The 22,921-nt window shown below is 30.4% G+C and overlaps 2 protein-coding genes across 12 annotated transcripts in view; both read left to right on the top strand.

The window, feature by feature from the left end:
- The window catches only part of LOC126736713 (eye-specific diacylglycerol kinase), a 289,431-nt gene that overhangs the window by 225,021 nt on the left and 41,489 nt on the right, over window positions 1–22,921 (top strand). For all 11 annotated transcript variants that reach the window (XM_050441217.1, XM_050441218.1, XM_050441223.1 and 8 more), the window contains 3 exons: window positions 9,516–9,729; window positions 9,791–9,983; window positions 10,036–10,138. In XM_050441217.1, the coding sequence (XP_050297174.1) occupies window positions 9,516–9,729; window positions 9,791–9,983; window positions 10,036–10,138 (510 nt within the window). The remainder of the gene's footprint in view (window positions 1–9,515; window positions 9,730–9,790; window positions 9,984–10,035; window positions 10,139–22,921) is intronic.
- Window positions 14,634–21,521, top strand: LOC126736718 (uncharacterized). The gene is made up of 2 exons (XM_050441233.1): window positions 14,634–15,122; window positions 15,322–21,521. The coding sequence occupies exon 2, from the start codon at window positions 20,032–20,034 to the stop codon at window positions 21,028–21,030; it is 999 nt and encodes a 332-aa protein (XP_050297190.1). The 5' UTR covers window positions 14,634–15,122; window positions 15,322–20,031; the 3' UTR covers window positions 21,031–21,521.

Below are 22,921 nucleotides of genomic sequence, written 5' to 3'. Positions count from 1 at the left end.
TAAAAATATGAAAAAATCCCCGAATTTATTGACATTTTCAAAAACCTGAATTTGTAGAAATTACATAGGTTATTTGAATTTTTTACATTTTTTACATTTTAATTACACATTAATTTTAATTAATGTTTTTTTTTTAATTTTTTTTTAGTTATTTATTACCTTTTTAATTTGCAAATTTCAGACATTTAAAATTGTCTTCTGTTTCCTGAAATTTAAGAGCAATATCTGGTTTTTCCACGCAATTCCAGTTTCCAATTTCCAAACAATTAAGGTAATTTTTTTTGTTACTTCTGGTACTTGAAATTTGAAGATTATCTTCTTTTTCTAAGCAGTAATATTAATCATATTATTCTCAATAATATGTAATTGTATCTATAAATTTATTTATTTTAAGGAAATATGCAATTAATTAATATATAAGATATTAAACATCTTAATCGAATTCATAAGAATATTCGAAATTCAAAAAAAAATCATATTTTCCAAATAAATACCTAAAACTATAATAAAATAATACCAAATAAAATGGTCCCTGTGAAGTTAGTTAAATACGTTTTTCCGAAAAATTACAAAAACTCTTTAGGTTTTTTATAATAACCTCTTATTTGACTATAAATCAGTCCCATAAAAATACGAAAAAATCCCCAATCCATTAAAGTTTTCAAAAATTTAACTCAAAAACTCAGCATAACTTTTTTGTTTATTTAAATATGTGCCAATTTAAAATTTTTTTCTTTAATTAAAAAAAAATTCCAGAGAGTTGAGACCTTCTTTTGTTTATTCTAGACATTTAAACACTCCTTCTGATTTTTTTCCAGGATTTCTTTCCATTTCTTTTGCGATTAGTAATAGAACGGGATATGGAAAATTTTCTTTAAGACTAAAATACCATGAACATATAATATTATTACCATTTTATAAATTACTATAATCAACCTTATAAAAATTATCGAACCTTGTGAAAAACCATAGATTAACACAAACTAATAACTCAAAAAGTATCTTAAAAAAAAACACATTTATTCCAGAAAGTCTTAAATATTGGAACCATTTGTATTTGGTATGAAGTAATATATAATAAGTCGAAGACTTTGACTTGTCCGAAAAGTCCTTCTTTTTTATGCTGGATTCAGGACAAAATATGTTACATCTTTAATTGTGAAAATTCGTCATTTTTTTTTAGAGTGTTGAGGCCATTTTCTGGTTTCTTTTAGTCGATTGAAGGGTTTTTCTTATTTTTGTGTAGATTCCTCATAGGATTGATTAAACTGGAATCAGTTGTTAAAAATGGCAATTTTTCGTGTTTTTTTCAGCTATTTTTTCAGCGATTCCAGATTTTACAATTTGGTTCCGGTTCTCTGGATATCTAATTGGTTCTTCAAACTTGATAATTTCTCTTAATCGTTATCGTTATCTAAACGTCGTTTTTGTTGCTTCTTCCAGGCAGTTCAAGCTTTTGGTAAGTTTCTTTCCATTTTTTAAAGTTTCTACCGCTTTCCTCACATACGAATTCGTTCTTGATTTTTTTTTATTTTTCTGCTTCTTTTAGGCACTTGAAACCTTTTTCCAATTTTCTTTTAGACTTTCAAGGAATTTTCTTCTTATTCCAGGCAGTCGAGGTCTTTTTCGTCTTATTCGTTTTTTCGTCATTTCGTCTATTAACCCTAATTAAAACTGATCAATTAATAAGTTCCCAATCTAGTTTTGCTGATAAAAAAAACTTTAGACTGATTTTTGAATCTATATGTATAACTAGGGGTGTGACCCACCTACAGTCTCTCAATAAAAAACTCGTTTTTCTAGATTCGATTGATCCATCCGACTCTAAACAAACCGTCGTAAATCAAATTTCCAATTTTCCCAAATTTTTACTGAAACTAAATCAAATTAGCGACATTTATACCCGGCCAGAGAGGGCCGTAATTCAAAAGATCATGTCATCATCCATCCATCAATGACGAGGCCGATCACCGATGTTATTTTCCTCCCGATTATTCCCCGTGCCACAGTAATAACAAAATTTAAATTATCCAGAAATTTCATAAACCCGAATTTAACTTCCCGGGTACGGCTCGTCGTTCCTGTTTACGAGAGCGGTTTAATATGCGGGACAATGCGGCTTCGGGCGGCCAGGTAAATTGACAATGATGTGTGCTTACCGTAGATGGAATAATTAATGAACCTGCAGGTATAAACATAACGTCGTTTGAAAAGGGTCAATGATGTTACATGATAGTTTTCTTTATTAGTATCAAGAAAATCCTGGTTTCTCGCTCTTGGCAGGTTGGCAGAAAATTGGGAAAATATGCTAAGAAGTAATAATAATAGCGTATTTATTTAACATTATATATAAACCATAGAATACATTTTCAAACTTAAAAAAAATTAATTAACTCTCTTTATTGATGTTCACATTGTCAATATTTATCTGATTCATTTTTGATTTTTTGGTAGAAACGCAAAATTTAGATTTACTTGTGTTTAAACATAATTGGACGATACAAAGCCAGCTGAATATCTTGGTTAAGTTTTTATTCATATCGGTTACCATTGATCAACATTGTTTCCCATCAAGTCATCTGCAAATAACAGAGTTTTAAATTTTGTATGACTTTTACCACAACATAAGATTATCAGAGACTATTTACATATTTTTACACGTTGGACGTATTTATTATTGTAAATGGCTCTGACAAAATTATCACATATATTATCGACAACACACTCATATAAGTGACACCACGATAATCATGGAATTTTCGTGACAGTAATATAGGAGTTACATCACACAGCCCAAGATACATCACATAAGACTTGCTTTTAAATTTTTAAGAATTTTTTTAATTTTTTTCTTGGAAAATAGATTACTTGGTTTAGGGACCCTGGTACAATTACTTAGGACATTTGGTGACTGTGGAATGTTGATAACAATAGTGTGTATACTTTCTATAAAATATTTATTACGTTCTTATGCAGTGTTTGCTTGTGACTCCCAGTAAAATTAATTTGATTAAATAGAATATGATTTTTATCTAGCAGTAGAGTTTTCAAATTTATCCATAGTTCTTTTTGTTTTTATCTAGGTATTCGACTCTAATTTTGTTAACAATAATAGGTATTTATTTTAGTTATATACTCTTCCCAGGCACCGTCATTTTTATATAAAGGATCTCTTTCTCGCATTATTTGTTAAATATCAGACAATATCCATTTGTATTCACATATGTTTGATTCTAGATAATCTGATACATTTGGTCTAAAATAATTTCAATATCAGGCTCAACTAGAAAATGTATGTCGGAGCTATTCTCGTTGCAATCAATAGCAAGCCGTGTTTCTTGTAGTTGATGCTAGTTGTAGTTTTAAAACGATCTTTGATGTTTAACAGTTCTGAAAGTTTGCTTATTTTCCTGATCGACAAAATTAAATGGTAACTAATTTTAGATGTTAGGTGTACCCTTTGCGCCAGACGTCTGTCATTAGTTACGATAAAATCATTAAAATCATTTATGATTAATGTCTGGCTCGTAGGAACTATTCTGATAGGTGTTTCTACAATTTGTGTAAACAATATATTTTTTATTATGTTACAGTAAAACGTATTTTTAAGAAGGTCAAAGTTAAAATGCCCAATAATTATATTAATTCCATTAAAATTTCTAACTTCATCCAAATGCTCAGAGAAAACATCCAAAAAATTGGCTTCTTTCCATTTAGGTGCATAATATAGCATAGAAAACAAATATTTTATATAGTACAAAGAAAATTCCAAAGACATGAACCAGATAAAACATTTTTAATTTTATAACGTACATACATCAGATCTTACCAATGCCATCACTCCTCACATTTTACTATTGTTATGAATACATTCACTGGTTCAATTTCACTTTTAATGTGAGTCTCATTCAAAATGTTAACCTAATTATTAAGGTAACCCTAAAAACTGAAGTAAACAATGTTCATATTAGGTATAATGTCATGAAAATGTTTCAAAAATTTATGGATCCATTAAGTATTGGAGGACGTTTTTTGTTTCTTCCAGGCAGTTGAACTATTTCCATCCTTTCTTCCTAAATTTTAAAGATTTTTCTCATTTTCTTCTGAATTCCAGACATATTTGGATATTGAATAAAAATTAAAATTAGTAAGATAAAAATTAATCAAAGTTGCGCAATTGCGTTTCCTTATGTTTCCATGCAGTTAAGGCTGTTTTTGCATCTCGTTAAGATAGTTTAAGCTATTTTCTATTTTTCCAGTTTAATTCCATTTATTATACAAATTTTGGAAAAAACTGGACATGAACGTTCTTGGAAGGTATTAAAGCATTTAAAAAATGTTCTTATTCTTCCAGGCAGTTGAAGTATTTTATAGTTTTTTTCCAGTTTTCTTGAATGATTCTTCTTAAATTCTTAATAAAAAAAGGAACAAATCATTTAAGAAAATTGACAGAAAATGCTTCACTATCTTGAAATTTTTTTAAAAATCCCGCAGTTTCTAAATATATTTATATCCAACTTTTCCCAATATCGGCACAAAAAATAAGAAAAAACTGAAAGACTAGAAAATAACATTAACTGCCTAAAAGAGGTACAAAAAAAACGACCTAAACTGCCTGGAAAAAGAGATGAATTATGTCAAGTAGAAATACTTTCAACTAAAAAACTTATGAAATATTGAACAAAAAAAGTTAAGAAGTCTGAAACAAAATTAGAAACAGGGTACACTTCTCTAATGAAAAAAAATTATCTCAACTGCTTTTTATAGGTTTAAAAACCTTTAATAATATTTGGATGTTATAGAAGAAAGTTAATATTCACATAATTTTTTTATATCATTTTAGAGTTCTCAATTACTTTCCAAGATTCCAGAACCCAGTTAAGGTAATTTTTTATTTTTTCCAGGTAGTTGAATCCGTTTTCTAATTTTATTCCGATAGTTTAAAATGGTTTGCAATTTAATCACGAAATCCAGATAAAATTGAGTATGAATTTTCCAATTTCTGGGAATTTTCCTTGCTTGTTCAGAGAGTTTAGGTCACCTTTTTTAAATTTAGGACCATTTTCCTTATCAGGCTCAACTAGAAAATGTATGTCGGAGCTATTCTCGTTGCAATCAATAGCAAGACGTGTTTCTTGTAGTTGATGCTAGTTGTACTTTTTAAACGATCTTTGATGTTTAACAGTACTGAAAGTTTGCTTATTTTCCTGATCGACAAAATTAAATGGCAACTAATTTTAGATGTTAGGTGTACCCTGTGCTCCAGACGTCTGTCATTAGTTACGATAAAATCGATCAATGTCTGGCCCGTAGGAATTATTCTGATAGGTGTTTCTACAATTTATGTAAATAATATATTTTTTATGATGTTACAGTAAAACGTATTTTTAAAAATGTCAAAGTTAAAATGCACAATAATTATATTAATTCCATTAAAATTTCTAACTTCATCCAAATGCTCAGAGAAAACATCCAAAAAATTGGCTTCTTTCCTTTTAGGTGCATAATATAGCATAGAAAACAAATATTTTATATAGTACAAAGAAAATTCCAAAGACATGAACCAGATAAAACATTTTTAATTTTATAACGTACATACATCAGATCTTACCAATGCCATCACTCCTCACATTTTACTATTGTTATGAATACATTCACTGGTTCAATTTCACTTTTAATGTGAGCCTCATTCAAAATGTTAACCTAATTATTAAGGTAACCCTAAAAACTAAAGTAAACAATGTTCATATGAGGTATAATGTCATGAAAATGTTTCAAACATTTATGGATCCATTAAGTATTGAAGGACGTTTTTTGTTTCTTCCAGGCAGTTGAACTATTTCCATCCTTTCTTCCTAAATTTTAAAGATTTTTCTCATTTTCTTCTGAATTCCAGACATATTTGGATATTGAATAAAAATTAAAATTAGTAAGATAAAAATTAATCAAAGTTGCGCAATTGCGTTTCCTTATGTTTCCATGCAGTTAAGGCTGTTTTTGCATCTCGTTAAGATAGTTTAAGCTATTTTCTATTTTTCCAGTTTAATTCCATTTATTATACAAATTTTGGAAAAAACTGGACATGAACGTTCTTGGAAGGTATTAAAGCATTTAAAAAATGTTCTTATTCTTCCAGGCAGTTGAAGTATTTTATAGTTTTTTTCCAGTTTTCTTGAATGATTCTTCTTAAATTCTTAATAAAAAAAGGAACAAATCATTTAAGAAAATTGACAGAAAATGCTTCACTATCTTGAAATTTTTTTAAAAATCCCGCAGTTTCTAAATATATTTATATCCAACTTTTCCCAATATCGGCACAAAAAATAAGAAAAAACTGAAAGACTAGAAAATAACATTAACTGCCTAAAAGAGGTACAAAAAAAACGACCTAAACTGCCTGGAAAAAGAGATGAATTATGTCAAGTAGAAATACTTTCAACTAAAAAACTTATGAAATATTGAACAAAAAAAGTTAAGAAGTCTGAAACAAAATTAGAAACAGGGTACACTTCTCTAATGAAAAAAAATTATCTCAACTGCTTTTTATAGGTTTAAAAACCTTTAATAATATTTGGATGTTATAGAAGAAAGTTAATATTCACATAATTTTTTTATATCATTTTAGAGTTCTCAATTACTTTCCAAGATTCCAGAACCCAGTTAAGGTAATTTTTTATTTTTTCCAGGTAGTTGAATCCGTTTTCTAATTTTATTCCGATAGTTTAAAATGGTTTGCAATTTAATCACGAAATCCAGATAAAATTGAGTATGAATTTTCCAATTTCTGGGAATTTTCCTTGCTTGTTCAGAGAGTTTAGGTCACCTTTTTTAAATTTAGGACCATTTTCCTTATCAGGCTCAACTAGAAAATGTATGTCGGAGCTATTCTCGTTGCAATCAATAGCAAGACGTGTTTCTTGTAGTTGATGCTAGTTGTACTTTTTAAACGATCTTTGATGTTTAACAGTACTGAAAGTTTGCTTATTTTCCTGATCGACAAAATTAAATGGCAACTAATTTTAGATGTTAGGTGTACCCTGTGCTCCAGACGTCTGTCATTAGTTACGATAAAATCGATCAATGTCTGGCCCGTAGGAATTATTCTGATAGGTGTTTCTACAATTTATGTAAATAATATATTTTTTATGATGTTACAGTAAAACGTATTTTTAAAAATGTCAAAGTTAAAATGCACAATAATTATATTAATTCCATTAAAATTTCTAACTTCATCCAAATGCTCAGAGAAAACATCCAAAAAATTGGCTTCTTTCCTTTTAGGTGCATAATATAGCATAGAAAACAAATATTTTATATAGTACAAAGAAAATTCCAAAGACATGAACCAGATAAAACATTTTTAATTTTATAACGTACATACATCAGATCTTACCAATGCCATCACTCCTCACATTTTACTATTGTTATGAATACATTCACTGGTTCAATTTCACTTTTAATGTGAGCCTCATTCAAAATGTTAACCTAATTATTAAGGTAACCCTAAAAACTAAAGTAAACAATGTTCATATGAGGTATAATGTCATGAAAATGTTTCAAACATTTATGGATCCATTAAGTATTGAAGGACGTTTTTTGTTTCTTCCAGGCAGTTGAACTATTTCCATCCTTTCTTCCTAAATTTTAAAGATTTTTCTAATTTTCTTCTGAATTCCAGACATATTTCGATATTAAATAAAAATTAAAATTTGTAAGATAAAAATTTGTCAAAGTTGCGCAATTGCGTTTCCTTATGTTTCCATGCAGTTAAGGCTGTTTTTGCATCTCGTTAAGATAGTTTAAGCTATTTTCTACTTTTCCAGTTTAATTCCATTTATTATCCAAATTTTGCAGAAAACTGGACATGAACGTTCTTGGAAGGTATTAAACCATTTAAAAAATGTTCTTATTCTTCCAGGCAGTTGAAATATTTTATAGTTTTTTTCCAGTTTTCTTAAATGATTTTTCCTTTTTTTGTTATTAAAAATTTCATTACAAGATACTTCAGTAAAATATTTTTGCATAATAAATCCTGAAGTCTTCTACTTGGACATTTTTTCAAAAATTTAGGGTCATATTTTAATTTTTTCAGGCAGTTAAGATCGTTTTTATTTATTCTTCCAGGCCAGTGAAGCCTTTTTCTAATTTTCTTTTAGATTGTCTAATTTTTTTCCAAAATGTTTTTTTTGCAGGACTTTATAAAATTCCTTTTATCCATAACATTTAGGTATTACAGCTATTATTCCGGGCAGGTTTCACTTGCCTGGAAGTCAACTGCCTGGAATAAAACCTGTATTACCTAAATGTTATAAAGAAAAGGAATTTTATAGAGTCCTGAAATTCTGGAAAAAAAATTAGGAAATCTAGAAGAAATGTAGAAAAAGGCTTCACTTCCTTGGAAGAACAAAAAAATATATAATCAGAAACCTTTAATAAAATATTTAGAAATTGTGGAAGAAAAGAATTTTGTGCAGCTGTGGAACCCAAGTAACTAAAAATTTTATGAAGTCGTCGAAAAAAGAAAATCAGAAAAAAGTTTCACTTTGAAAAGAAAAAAATCACCTCTCTTAAATTCTTAATAAAAAAAGGAACAAATCATTTAAGAAAATTGACAGAAAATGCTTCACTGTCTTGAAATTTTTTTAAAAATCCCGCAGTTTCTAAATATATTTATATCCAACTTTTCCCAATATCGGCACAAAAAATAAGAAAAAACTGAAAGGCTAGAAAATAACATTAACTGCCTAAAAGAGGTAAAAAAAAAAACGACCTAAACTGCCTGGAAAAATAGATGAATTATGTCAAGTAGAAATACTTTCAACTAAAAAACTTATGAAATCTTGAACAAAAAAAGTTAAGAAGTCTGTAACAAAATTAGAAATAGGCTGCACTTCTGTAATGGAAAAAAAATATCTCAACTGCTTTTAATAGGATCAAAAACCTTTTAAAATATTTGGATATTATGGAATAAAATAATCATCCACATATTTTTTAATTGAGTTCTCAATTTCTTTCCAAGATTCCAGAACCCAGTTAAGGTAATTTTTTATTTTTTCCAGGCAGTTGAATCCTTTTTCTAATTTTATTCCGGTAGTTTAAAATGGTTTGCCATTAAATCGCGAAATCCAGATACGAGTACAATTGAATATAAATTTTCCCAATCATCTTCTGGGGATTTTCCATGTTTGTCCGGGGAATTTAGGTCACATTTCTTTTAATTTAGTTCCATTTTCTTCTCGAAATGGCACCAAATGCTCATGTACTCTTAAATTTGTTCAGAAATCTTAAGATTTTTTTAAAATTCTTGTTGCGGATTCTGGTTCTTATAGAATCGCTTCTTCAAACCCGCAAAACTATTTTCTTTCCTTCCAAAAGATTCTTCTTCCAGACAGTTGAAAGTTCACATCAGTGATCACTTGAAAAATAATAGAAAGACTCACCAAAGATCTTCTGCCTGATTACTGGAGCTTTACCATTCAATACATAGCAAATAAAAAATTGCATTTTTGTTCCAGGGATACACTGACGAACCGATTTCAAAAATCCTTACCAACATCAGCCACAGCGACACAGTTCTTCTGGACCGTTGGTGTCTGGATGTGAGACCAAACCAGGAAACTGGAGAGCAACCGAACGACGGCAAAGACTCTCTCCCGCTAAACGTCGTCAATAATTATTACTCTTTAGGGGTCGACGCTCATATTGCTCTGGAATTTCACGAAGCCAGAGGTGAGTTTTGCGCTGTTGTCATATTTCAGGAAATTTCCCATAAAACTTCCTCTCTATCCAGAGGCTCATCCGGAACGGTTCAACTCGAGGCTACGTAACAAAATGTTTTACGGTCAGATGGGCGGAAAGGACTTACTGAAACGTAAATGGAAAGGACTCGCGGATTTCGTCACGCTCGAGTGTGACGGGAACGACATCACACCGAAATTAAAGGAGCTCAGGGTGCACGCCATTGTTTTTTTGAATATCGGCAGGTAAGCGGACTTACTCGTAATTAAAAATTTATTTTAATTTTTTATTTGAAAGTTATGGAGGTGGTACGAAACCTTGGACGAAAACCAGCGGTACCACAGATCCTAGTACCGAGGATGGCCTGATCGAAGTACTGGGACTGACCACTTACCAATTGGTAAGTGAACTGGTTAAATTTGATTGAGGGAATGGCGGGTATAAAGAGGACATGGGCAAACTGCACCTTTTTCTTATTTAGAACGTATAATGGTTCCAGAACCTCATAAAGTTATTTAATTAAAGTTTTTTATTTTACCTAATTTTCCTTTTTTTTTCTAGGCAGTTCAGTTTGTTTTCTACCATTCTTCCAGTTTTTTAAGGATTTTTTCCGTTTAATGGCGAAATCCAGATAGAATTCAATATGAATTTTCCTAGTCTCTTAACCTGTCCCTATTTCTTAAGATGCTCCTTGTTTTTTTCCAGGGAGTTGAAGGTATTCCTAGTCTCTTGAATTTTTTACTTCTATTTAAGATTTTACTAACGACTTACCAATTGGTAAATTAAGCAGCTAAAATTGAATGAAAAAATCGCAGTTTTAGAGCGTGCATGGGCAAACTGCACCTGTTTCTTATTTACAAAGAACAAATCGAACAGAGAAATTCACGATAATTTGCTCAAGGTTTTTTACAAAATAATGATTCCAGAGGTCTGTAGAGTTCTTCAGTTGAACTCTGTCTACTTTACATAATTTTCCTTATTCTTCCAGGCAGTTGAATCTTTTTTCTTTCTTCCAGTTGTTTAAAGATTTTTCCCATTTATTGGAGAAATCCAGATAGAATTTAATATGCATGTTCTTGGTCTCTTAATTTTTCTCTATTTCTTAAGATTTTTTTTCAATTTAGTTTCGGATTGTATTGGCATTTTCCTTGTTTTTTTTTCCACGGACTTGAAGTCTCTTAAATTTTCCTTAGGTCTTAAGATTTTTCTAATAATATTCACGTAATTTCCCTAAATTTTGTTACATTATAATGATTTCAGAGGTCCATAAGGTCCTTTAATTGAAGTCTTTTTACTACTTTATATAATTTTTCTTATTTTTCCAGGCAGTTGAATCCGTTTTCTATCATTCTTCCAGTTTTTTAAGGATTTTTCCCGTTTAATGGCGAAATGCAGATAGAATTCAATATTAATTTTCCCAGTCTCTTTAACTTGTCCCTATTTCTTAAGATGCTCCTTGTTTTTTTCCAGGAAGTTGAAGGTATTCCTAGTCTCTTGAATTTTTTACTTCTATTTAAGATTTTAATAACGACTTACCAATTGGTAAATTAAGCAGCTAAAATTGAATGAGAAAATCGCAGTTTTAAAGCGGACATGGATAAACTGCACCTGTTTCTTATTTACAAGGGATAAATCGAGCAAGGAAATTCACAATAATTTGCCTCAATTTTCTTATAAACTAATGATACCAGAACTACGTAAAGCTCTTTTTAATTGGTAAATTAAGAGGTTAAAATTGATTGAGAAAATCGCGGTTATAAAACGGGCATGGACAAACTGCACCTGTTTCTTATTTACAAAGAACAAATCGAACAAAGAAATTCACGATAATTTACTCAAATTTTCTTACAAAATAATGATTCCAGAGGTCTATAGACTTCTTCACTTGAAGTCTACTTTACATAATTTTCCTTATTCTTCCAGGCAGTTGAATCCTTTTTCTAACTTTCTTCCAGTTGTTTAAAGATTTTTTTCCCATTTATTGGAGAAATCCAGATAGAATTTAATATGCATGTTCTTAGTCCAGATAATTCACTCCGTTTTCTATCATTCTTCCAGTTTTTTAAGGATTTTTCCTGTTTAATGGCGAAATTTAGATAGAATTCAATATGAATTTTCCTAGTCTCTCAACGTGTCCCTATTCCTTAAGATGCTCCTTGTTTTTTTCCAGGGAGTTGAAGGTATTCCTAGTCGCTTGAATTTTTTACTTCTATTTAAGATTTTACTAATGACTTACCAATTGGTAAATTAAGCAGCTAAAATTGAATGAAAAAATCACAGTTTTAAAGCGGGCATGTACAAACTGCACCTGTTTCTTATTTATAAGGGATAAATCGAGCAAGGAAATTCACAAAAATTTGCCTAAATTTTCTTATAAACTGATGATACCAGGACCACATAAAGCTCTTCTTTCCTTATTTCTTGCAATTTTTCTAACAACTTATTAATTGATAAATGAAGAGGTTAAAATTGATTGAGAAATCGCGGTTATAAAGCGGGCATGGACAAACTGCACCTGTTTCTTAATTACAAACGATAAATCGAACAAGGAAATTCACAAATAATTTGCCTAAATGTTCTTATAAACTAATGATACCAGGACCACGTAAAGCTCGTCTTTCCTTATTTCTTGCAATTTGTCTAACGACTTATTAATTGGTGAATTAAACAGTTAAAATTGAATGAGAAAATCGCGCTTATAAAGCGGGCATGGACAAACTGCACCTGTTTCTTATTTACAAAGAACAAATCGAACAGAGAAATTCACGATAATTTACTCAAGTTTTTTTACAAAATAATGATTCCAGAGGTCTGTAGAGTTCTTTAGTTGAAGTCTGTCTACTTTACATCATTTTCCTTATTCTTCCAGGCAGTTGAATCTTTTTTCTTTCTTCCAGTTGTTTAAAGAGATTTCCCATTTAAAAGAGACATCCAGATAGAATTTAATATAATTGTTCCTAGTATCTTACCTTTTCCCTATTTCTTAAGATTTTTTTTCAATATTGTTCTGGATTGGGTCGGGATTTTCCTTGTTTTTTTTCCAGGGAATTACAGGTATATTAAATTTTCCATATTCCCTAAGTTTTTCTAATGACTCATTAATGATAAATCAAGCAATTAAAATTGATTGAGAAAATCGCGGTTATAAAACGGGCATGGACAAACAGCATCTTTTTCTTATTCAGCCCTGACTTCATCATCTTCTCCCATTGAGCAATTTATTAGAGAATTTATAGTCATTATTAATTCACGATTCGTAATATTATTCAAAAGCATAGAGTTTTCGCATTGAAAAGGGTCGGTTATTTTATTTTTAGAGATTTGCTTTAGTAGTCAGTTTTTTTTTACCTATTGTGCAAAAGAATTTATTAAATTATGGGGAGAGGATCAGACATTTCTTTAGGGTTCTTTCCACCTTTAATAAGAGAGGATATGTAATGTTGGATCTTGGTCAGATTTAGTAGTTTTGACATCTTATTTCTGTATTGTTTGTATTTATTAAAAAGAGCAAAATATTGGGGGTTGTCTATTTTAATGTGTCCCATTATTAACCAGGATTTTACATTTAATTGTAATATTCATTTTACAGGATCTAATCCTTTCTTGAAGTTTAGTTTTGTCTAATTTCTCTTTATAATGTATTTGGTTTTGTGTTGATTTCATATCTTAATTTAAAAGAATCACATAGTAATCTGATATACTACTCCTTAATATCACTGCATTTATTTTTGCTATAAGTATTCGATTATATATATTTAATGCACACGTCTTTGATTTACTAGCAACCCTAGTAAAATTATTAACAATCTGAAATTTTATCCAGAATATTAATTTAATTGAATTCTTTTGAAAAGTGATACTTAGTTCCAATGATTTTTAATTATTTCTTACTCGCTCTTTACATAAATAAATGTTCCGTCGAACGTATTTGATCTACTTTCATTATAGTAAATCTCATATGCATCAATATGATATTGCTGTAATTTATTAAAGGCATGTGTTTCGGAAAGCAGTATCACATCAAAATTTACCCTTAATGACTGCAAGAGCACGAGGAATTCATTAAAGTTTGTAGGTAAATTAGAGTCCTTAAACTCCTTTGTACTATGATTAAAATACTTGCTATCAGTTATTTGATCATAAATTTATATAGAGAATCCGTATGGAAATTTTCAAATCTGTATATAGACGAATTTTTGAGTTATGGACACTTTGTGAATTTCTCATCAATAAAAAAAATGATCGTTCATAGCGAATTTTTTTATTGAACTTTCTCATATTTTTCCTTAATTTTCTTACAAATTAATGATAAAGGACATGGCTTAATTGCAACAAGAACCCGTACAAACAAAGACGCGGAATGTTTGAAAAAAATTTAATATTTCATAAAATTATATTAAATTTTAATAAAAAATTCCCTTTGTATTAAAAAAGACGCTACAACGGCCTTATTATTTGCATAAAACGGTCTCCCCTTGTAGGTTTTAACGACGTGTTCGTTTTTTAACAAGTTTTTGGCTTCCGGGGGTTTTATATCAAAATTGAAAGGGATTTTTAATGTTTTATGCGACCTTTATGGGATATTTCGATTTAGTAATTATAAATATAATTTTTGGTTAAAATAAAGATGGATAGTCGTGGTGAACAAGAGACTTAAAAGTGCAAAGGTGACTTTTTTGGCAAGTCATTCCCTAAGTTTACCGTGAATTACCTTGGAATGATATTTTTCTTATGTGTTTTTATGTCTTTCTTATTATTTTTCTATACAACAATTACAATTTATAAACAAGAAAAATGAAAAATAAATCTTCTAGCTCTAATATGCATGTTACTGATTATCTAATAAGAGTTGCCTTACTTTTGTTTTGAATCTATAACAGTGGCGGATCGTGGGAATAAGCAGGGTAAGCCGGGTCTATCCTAAAATTTTGAGCATACAAAATACAAAAATAAAATTTTAAAAATATTTTATTTTAATTAAATATCATGTTAACACACCAATTTATTTATTATCTTAACCCGCAAATATATTTTATTTAACGCAAAAAGCATCAAATCACTTAAACGCACTTAAAAAACCACTGTTAGGCCCGAACGAATCTGGCCGACCCCATCCACAATATATCCCTATAGAAAAATCGCGCGACGCTGGTCAACGCGTCGGAGGATGGATTTTATATGCGCGCTTACGGAAGTCATTTAGGCCCGACACGAGGTGGCCTGCGTTGTTTTCGCGGTTGAATGTTTGTTTTTAGCGGAAAAATTTATCGATTTGTACTTGAATTTGTTCTTAATTTGCTAATTCGTAATTTGAGGGTTCGTGGTTAAATGTTTTCGTGAATTAAAAAGTTGTAGTGTTTTTAATTTAAAAGTTGTAGACATTGGTAAAGTGAAGTTGGTGAAGAACCTAATAATTAAATCCATAAATTTGCAATGTTTTTACAAGGCTTTTGCCTATTACGTTTTTTTTTTTAAATTTAACACTAGTTGGTTGTGTAATTAAGATAAAGGCGTAAGAGGCCAAAGCCTTTTATTAGGCCTATTTTATTAGCCTTATTTTAAATTTTTATTTAAAAATTAAAGGGTAAGTTTGAGGACTTTTTTTGGAATAGTGAGAAACTATAATAGACAAAAATGAGTTTATCTGAGCCTGAAGTTTTACCAAGTTGCAGTACTAGTGCCAATAATGTTATGTTGGCACTTGGCAGTGGATTGGACATTATTGTTTCGTTGTTGGAATTACCATTGGCTAAAAGACCTGAGGCTGAAAGACGAAAAATTATTTTAAGTGACAGGCCTATTCCAAAAGTGTGTATTGACCAAAAAGATGGGAAAAAATTACGTGCTTTTAATATCTCTTGGTATGATGTGTATAAATGGCTGTGTGGAAGTTGTATTACAAAGAAACTGTATTGTTGGCCATGTTTGTTGCTTTCGAATAAAAAGTGTGTATGGAATTGTGAAGGATACTCCAATTTAAAAAAATATATCTGCATCGCTTAAGAAACATTCAACTTGTAAAGAGCATTTAAGTAGTTCTTTGTCCTTTAAGGATGTACAAAAAAGAGAGTTTTCTGTTCGTGACTTGCTAGACGAACAGTCGAAAATTTCAAAAGTCAAGTATAATGCTGAAGTTAAAATAAACCGAGAAATTATTAAAAAATTAATTGCTTTAACTTGTACTTTAGCTAAACAGGAACTGGCTTTTCGCGGCCACGATGAGTCAGATGACTCTAAATCCTGGAAATTTCAGCAGAAGCAATTTGAGAATTTATGTTAAATTCAAATCCAGAACTAAAAGATCACTGGCAAAAAAAGACTTATTTTAGAGGCCTCTCAAAAACGACACAAAATGAACTCGTTAACCTGATTAAAGACGAAATTTCTATTTTTATTCAAAATGCCATTATTAATTCCCCATTTTTTGCATGTATTGTTGATGAAACAACCGATATAACTTAAAAGGCACAGTGTTCAATTGTATGCAGGTTAGTAGATGCAAAAAGCATAGTTCAAGAATATTTCTTAGGATTCTTTGATTTAGGGGAAGATCGAAATAATAATAATAATAATAATAATCTTTATTTAGCATAAATAGCTACATACAAAACAAAACAAATTTCTTAAAAAATTAATAAAAATAAAGATACATATATCAATAATAATGTTAATAAAGCTAATTCAACAACATATTTAGTCAGCAAGAGTACATATATAAATAAGCAATAAATGACAAATGCTGGGTATCCCGATCCCCGACACTTGCAACGCCCCGGTTTTACCAGGAACAGCAGCATCCCGGTTAATCCAAGGAATACCGCAATATTCCGGTCCGTCTAAACATTGCTATGTCGGCGACCTAAGCACCCCGTCACCAAAACTGGTTCAGAAATTTTTTAAAAATTATCACATACATAAACCTAAAGCGCTCTTACTAACTTTACAATAATATTATTAATTAATTAATTATTAATATACCCTTATAAATTAATCCATATACGCTTATTGTGTAAAAAATATAATATACATATGCACTTGAGGTTACTATTAACATGTGGATCTAAACAAAACAATTGATGTAATCAAAATTTGCAGTGCTCGCAAATAACCATAAAATGTTACGCCAATAGGTGAATCTCGGTCATGAGGTTAATTACCTATGGGCTGGTGAAATTGATCGAATACAGGGTGTCCTGGTTTTTTTGGAGAGTCCATGTCAAATCCCGGTTAATCCATGAATACTTTTTCAGTATCCCGGTTGTTCCATGGATAGCAAACACAGCTCTTCTGCCACCCACAAACACCTCATCATTGTTCTCACTTCACTACAATATTTATCTGCACATATTTTTACTACAATAATTTAAGCCACATACTCAAATTAAAAATAAAATAAGTGTTAAACTAAAATAGCGATCCTAAATAACATACTATAAAAAATAAACAAAATGAAAATAAAAAAAACAATTAGGCAAAGGTAACAAAAATCCTAGGACAATATATGTGCCCTAACCAGCCTTTTAAAATTATTTACAGAATCACAGTCTCTTATGCTGGTTGGTAATCTATTAAAATCTTGTAAGCCTCTCTGTAGGACAGAATTTAACATCTGGTTAGAGTTACACCTATCGATTAGTATGAAATTATTACATTACGATTGGTGTATATCTATTGCATTTCAAAATAGTTCTCATTGCCCTGTTCTGTACAAGCTATAACTGTTCAATTTTAAAGTTTGGTAAATTGTATAAAATTGTTGAGCAAAATTCAAGATGCGGAGCTGCAATGCTATTATACAGTAATAGTTTTGTAGCCATTGATAATTGTTTTCCTACTCTTGCAATAAAACCAATTTTTTTGGAAAATTTTCTAGTTATGTAATCAACGTGTGCATAAAAATTTAAGTTACAATCAAATATTACTCCCAAGTATTTAATTTGACTCTCATATTCTATCTTTTCATTATTTACCACAATGTTATTATCTTTCACATTGATGTGCATTAATTTGCTCTTTTTCCCAAATAAACAAAATTTCGATTTTGATGTATTTAAACAAAGACTATTACTGCAAAGCCATTTAAATAAATTAGATAAATCATTATTAAGAATTATTTGCATTTCATTTAGATCCCTCCCGATTAAATAAATCATAGTGTCGTCAGCAAAAAGCTCTATTTTACAACCACTTATAACATTGACGATATCATTAATATATAACAGAAATAACAGGGGACCTAAAACAGTTCCCTGAGGTACTCCATATTCGTTTATTAGTAATTCTGACACACTGTTTTTAAACTTGACTTTTTGCGACCTGTTTTGTAAGTAAGATTTAAACCACATTAAAACTTTATGTTTAATACCCATCTTTTCCATTTTTTTTAACAGATTAGCTCTATTTACAGTCTCGAATGCTCTCTTAAAATCGAGAAACACAGCCAGAACAAAGTTGCCCTTATCCAGTTCTTTCAAGAAGTTATCGCATATATTAATTACAGCAGATTCACATGAGTGACGCTCACGAAAACCTGATTGATTATCACGAAAATGTCGTTAGAATCATAGTATTCTTGTAGTTGTTCTTTTACAGCAATTTCTAACACTTTCTCATAAACCTCCACAGTATTTATTGGTTTAAACTCATTGTGGGAAATAGTATTTAGTACTTTTGGTACAGGGATTATTGTTGACACTTTCCAAGCCTCTGGAAATACTCCGCTTGAGAGTGATGTATTTACTATATTTAAGAGTCGATTTCCAGCCACACTACATACGTCACACAAAACCTTTTTTGAAATTCCATTTTCTCCGCCTCCGACATTCTTCATGCTTTTCAGAATTATTTTTAATTGAGTTAGGGATATTTCTTTAAAATTTGAGAACTCTGGATATTGAATATTAGGGGGATTGACAAAGGTGTCATAAGAGAGAGAATAGTTTGGAATACTATTGATAATATCAATTATACTATTTATAAAATATTTATTTAACTTTGTTTCAATTTGAAATTCATTTGAAATCATTTGGTCATCAAATTTAATTTCGTTTGGCAATAAAATATTTTTTCCAGGAAGTAACTTTTTGAGGTTTTTCCACATTTCACGCGGATTTTTTTTATTTTCATCAATAACTTCTCTAAAATATTTATCTTTTTCATTTTTAATTTGATTAACAATTAAGTTTCGTACTCTTTTGTATTCCCTCCATACTCCATCATCTTTTTCTACAACAGCCCTAACATATAACTTATCTCTTACATTCATTCTCTCACGGATATCAAACGTAATCCAATCTTTTTGCAAATATTTCTGTTTTAGAACAATGGTTTTATTTGGGCACATAGAATTTCATATATTTGTGATACTATCAACAAAAATACTTGCCAAAATATTCACATCCGCACTATTATTTGTCCATTCAGTATCATAAAGATAATCATGGAGTTGGTTTACATTGTAGCTCTTCATACACCTACGATTAATAATCACATCACGGTTTTCATTTATTTTCAGAGCAGGATGTACAGCCAGAATACAATGATCACTTATCTTGGGTGTTAAATGAACTTTAAATGACAAATTCGCATTATTGGTCACAATATAATCAATTAATGTCTGACTTCTATCTGTGATTCGAGTAGGGGAGTCAACAATTTGAGAAAAACCATTTGAGTATATGGAAAGTAGAATTTTTTCACCATAAAACGAAGGTTTAAGTAAATCAAAATTAAAGTCTCCTACAATAATGTTGACACCCTCAAACGCACTAACCTGATCAAGATAATCATTAAAAAAATCCACAAACTTTGCATTTTCAGTTTGAGGTGGATGATATAAAACAGTACAAAGATATTTGACCCTTGATATTGAAAATTCTAGCGATAGACACCATACATAACTTTGAACACACTGTATATATTTTAATTTATATTTGAGATCACTTCTTCTTGAAAATGCTCCAGCGTTACGCGATTTACCGTTTAGTATGATTGGTAAATTTGACTGTAAAGCGTAACTAATTGCTCAAACCTGATGATGGAGCTAGTGTTATGTCGGGCCAACTAAACGGACTACAAAAATTAGTAAAAGACTGCACCATTAGCTATTTTTACCCATTGTTTTGCGCATCGCCTTAATTTAGTTTTACAGCAAAGTTGCTCCAATATTACGGCAGTAAAAATATTTTATTGGACTCTTCAAGGAATTCCGGCTTATTTTCACCATTCCTCCAAAAGATCCCATTTCTTAAATAAATTTGTCGGAAAACGAATTCCTACAAATAGCGAAGTGAGATGGAACTCGAATGCAAAAGTGTTAAATGCCGTATTACAGGAGAGAAAAAATTAATTGAAGTATTTCAGGAGATAATGAATTGTCCAGAATCATATGCGAAATCAATTAGGCAGGCAGATGCGTTTAAAAGAAAACTGGATTATCTGGAATTCGTATTTTTATTAAACGTTTTTAGCGACATATTTCAACAAACAGAGCTCTTATACAATGTGTTACAGAAAAAAAATAATGACATCCAGTTATGTAACAATTCCGTTTCCAGATGTCTTAAAGTGTTAAAAAGCTGGAGAAATGACCTGACCTTTTCTAAGCATATTAACGTTGCTGTTAGCGAGACAAATACAGAACTTACCTTAAATCGTAATGAACTTGGTGGTTTACCTAAAAATGATGGTAATCAAAGCACTTTGGATAAAGCCAAAACTAAATTTAGACGAATATTTTTTGAAATTTTGGACAATAATATAACTCAATTAGAGCAACGTTTTTCGGACCAGAGCAAGTTTCAATTTCTGCAGTTGAGTGATACTAAAAAATTTCCAGAATATGGAGGAGTATTTCCGCAAAAACCATTGGACTCGTTAATAAATACTTATGAAGCACTTTTTGATAAATCATTATTGAAAACAGAACTAGAAACCATTTTCTCACCAATACACCGTGAACAATTTTACGATAAAAGTTTGTTAGGTCTAATTAAAAGTATGCATGATAACGACACAAATGAAATTCTTCCTGAAAGTTACAAGTTGTTCTGTTTACTAGCTACAATACCTGCAACCAGTGCTTCAGTTGAAAGGACTTTTTCTACGTTAAAGCGAATAAAAACATCTTTGCGGAACACAATGACTCAAAATCGGCTTTCATCCTTATCTATTTTATCAATCCAAAAGGACATTCTCGCTCAATTAGTGGAAACTGGGGACACATTTTACGATAGGGTAATTGACAAATTTGCACGAAACAAAGATAGAAGAATTAACTTGCTTTATAGGTAATAAAATTCAAAACTGATAATTTGTTTGTGTTCAAAATACTTTTAAATGACTCCTTCTTTCTGTGCAATTTTTAGTAGTTACGTGTTACTTTTATGTACGTAGGTAACAATAAATGTACATATTAAGCTTAATTACTGTCGTTTCTTTTCATAGTGTCCCCCTTTTTAGTTCTCTAGTTCTCCCAAATTTTTTAAATTTGATAGAAAAAAAATATGTTTTTTTTTTTTGGAAAAAATTCTTAGAGTTAATGTTTTAAATGTATAATTACTTGACAACACCGGCCTATTATATGATTCTTCGAGCTTCATTGTGAGTGGGCACTCTTGCTATGGCCTACCCAAAATTTAACCCCACGAACCGCCACTGATCTATAAATGGAATTCGAAATATCAATTATATCAGGTGGTCATTATACAGCGCATTAATGATATGACAAATATTATAAGAGAATGATTTTTTGAAAAATTGGTTTTTGTGTTTAGGAATAGTTAAAGATTTAATTTAATTTAATTTTTTTTTCTTAAATTTAAGTGGTGAATGTCTGTCCGAAATGTAATTTTGTTGTATAGGTAGGGAGGACTGCGGTATTTAATAGTTTTATAAAATAGCACACTGGAATGTAGCTTACGTCTATTAAACATATTAAGCCACTTAAGATCATTAAGCTTATAGGATACATGACCTCGCCTATTAATACCATAAATAAAACGAATACAAGAGTTTTGCATTTTTTGAACTCTATAGGAGTCTTGACCATCTAGACAAGATCCATAAACCACATCACAATGATTAAAATTTGACAACACAAGAGAGTCGCATAGCTCACTTTTAATATTCAGATCTAAGTAATGTCGATGAGGGTACAAGGTTTTTAGAGCACAATACGACTTTTTAAGATTATTTGATATGTGTCCACTAAACTTTAGCTGTAAATCGAGTGTTAAACCCAAGCTCTTGCTGCTCTCGACTACTTGAAGTTTTTGATGTCCAACAAACAAAGAAAATTCTTCATAAATAGTCCTTATTTGAACTTTACTTCCAAAGAGAATAACTACACATTTTTTAGGGTTTAATTTTAACGTATGTTTACTAGAGACTTTAACAAGTGCATCAAGATCAGCATTTATATGGTTCAAAGCAGTTAAATAATCAGATGGTGCAAACGAGTGATACAACTGCGTATCATCTGCATAGAAGTGATACTTACAGTATTCAAGATATTGAGGAAAGCATGTTGTATAAATACTAAATAGTAGTGGTCCCAATATACTACCTTGGGGCACCCCATTAAGAACTGAAAGACGACTTGAAAAGGTTATTTTGACATTTGAGACCTATTACTTAGAAATGACTTTATTAAAGCTATAGCATGATTTTAGAATCCTATGTAGTGCAGTAAGGCTACCAATGTTTGATGATTTAAAAAATCGAAAGCTTATTAGTAAAATCTACCATACCAGAGCAGTGCCTAATGCACGAAAAATGTCATTGGTAATATCTGCCATTGCTGTGGCGCAACTATATCCACTGCGAAATCCAGATTGCTCAAGGGGTAATATTAATAATATTTGTACATTCAATACGCCCTCTAATATTTTAGACATAGTTGGTAGCACAATAATGGATCGAAAATGTGTATAGTCAGTAGGATTACTTATTTTTGGAAGGGGTAAGACAATGGCTTCCTTCCAACAATTGGGAAAATAGTTAGTTTCTAAGCATTTATCTATTATGTGTGTAATATATTCGCAAATATGAGGACAGCAAAGCTCAAGAAGAGTTATGTTAAGACCGTCTGATCCAAAGGCTTTACTTTTTATTTTTTTTAAATATGTTAAATACCTTATAATTTTCCACTGCTCTAAATTGCAAAGAGAAATCTAAGTCACTT

Source organism: Anthonomus grandis, chromosome 5 (genome assembly GCF_022605725.1).
Source record: "Anthonomus grandis grandis chromosome 5, icAntGran1.3, whole genome shotgun sequence".
NCBI lineage: Eukaryota > Metazoa > Arthropoda > Insecta > Coleoptera > Curculionidae > Anthonomus > Anthonomus grandis.
This window is presented reverse-complemented; position numbering and strand designations above follow the sequence as displayed.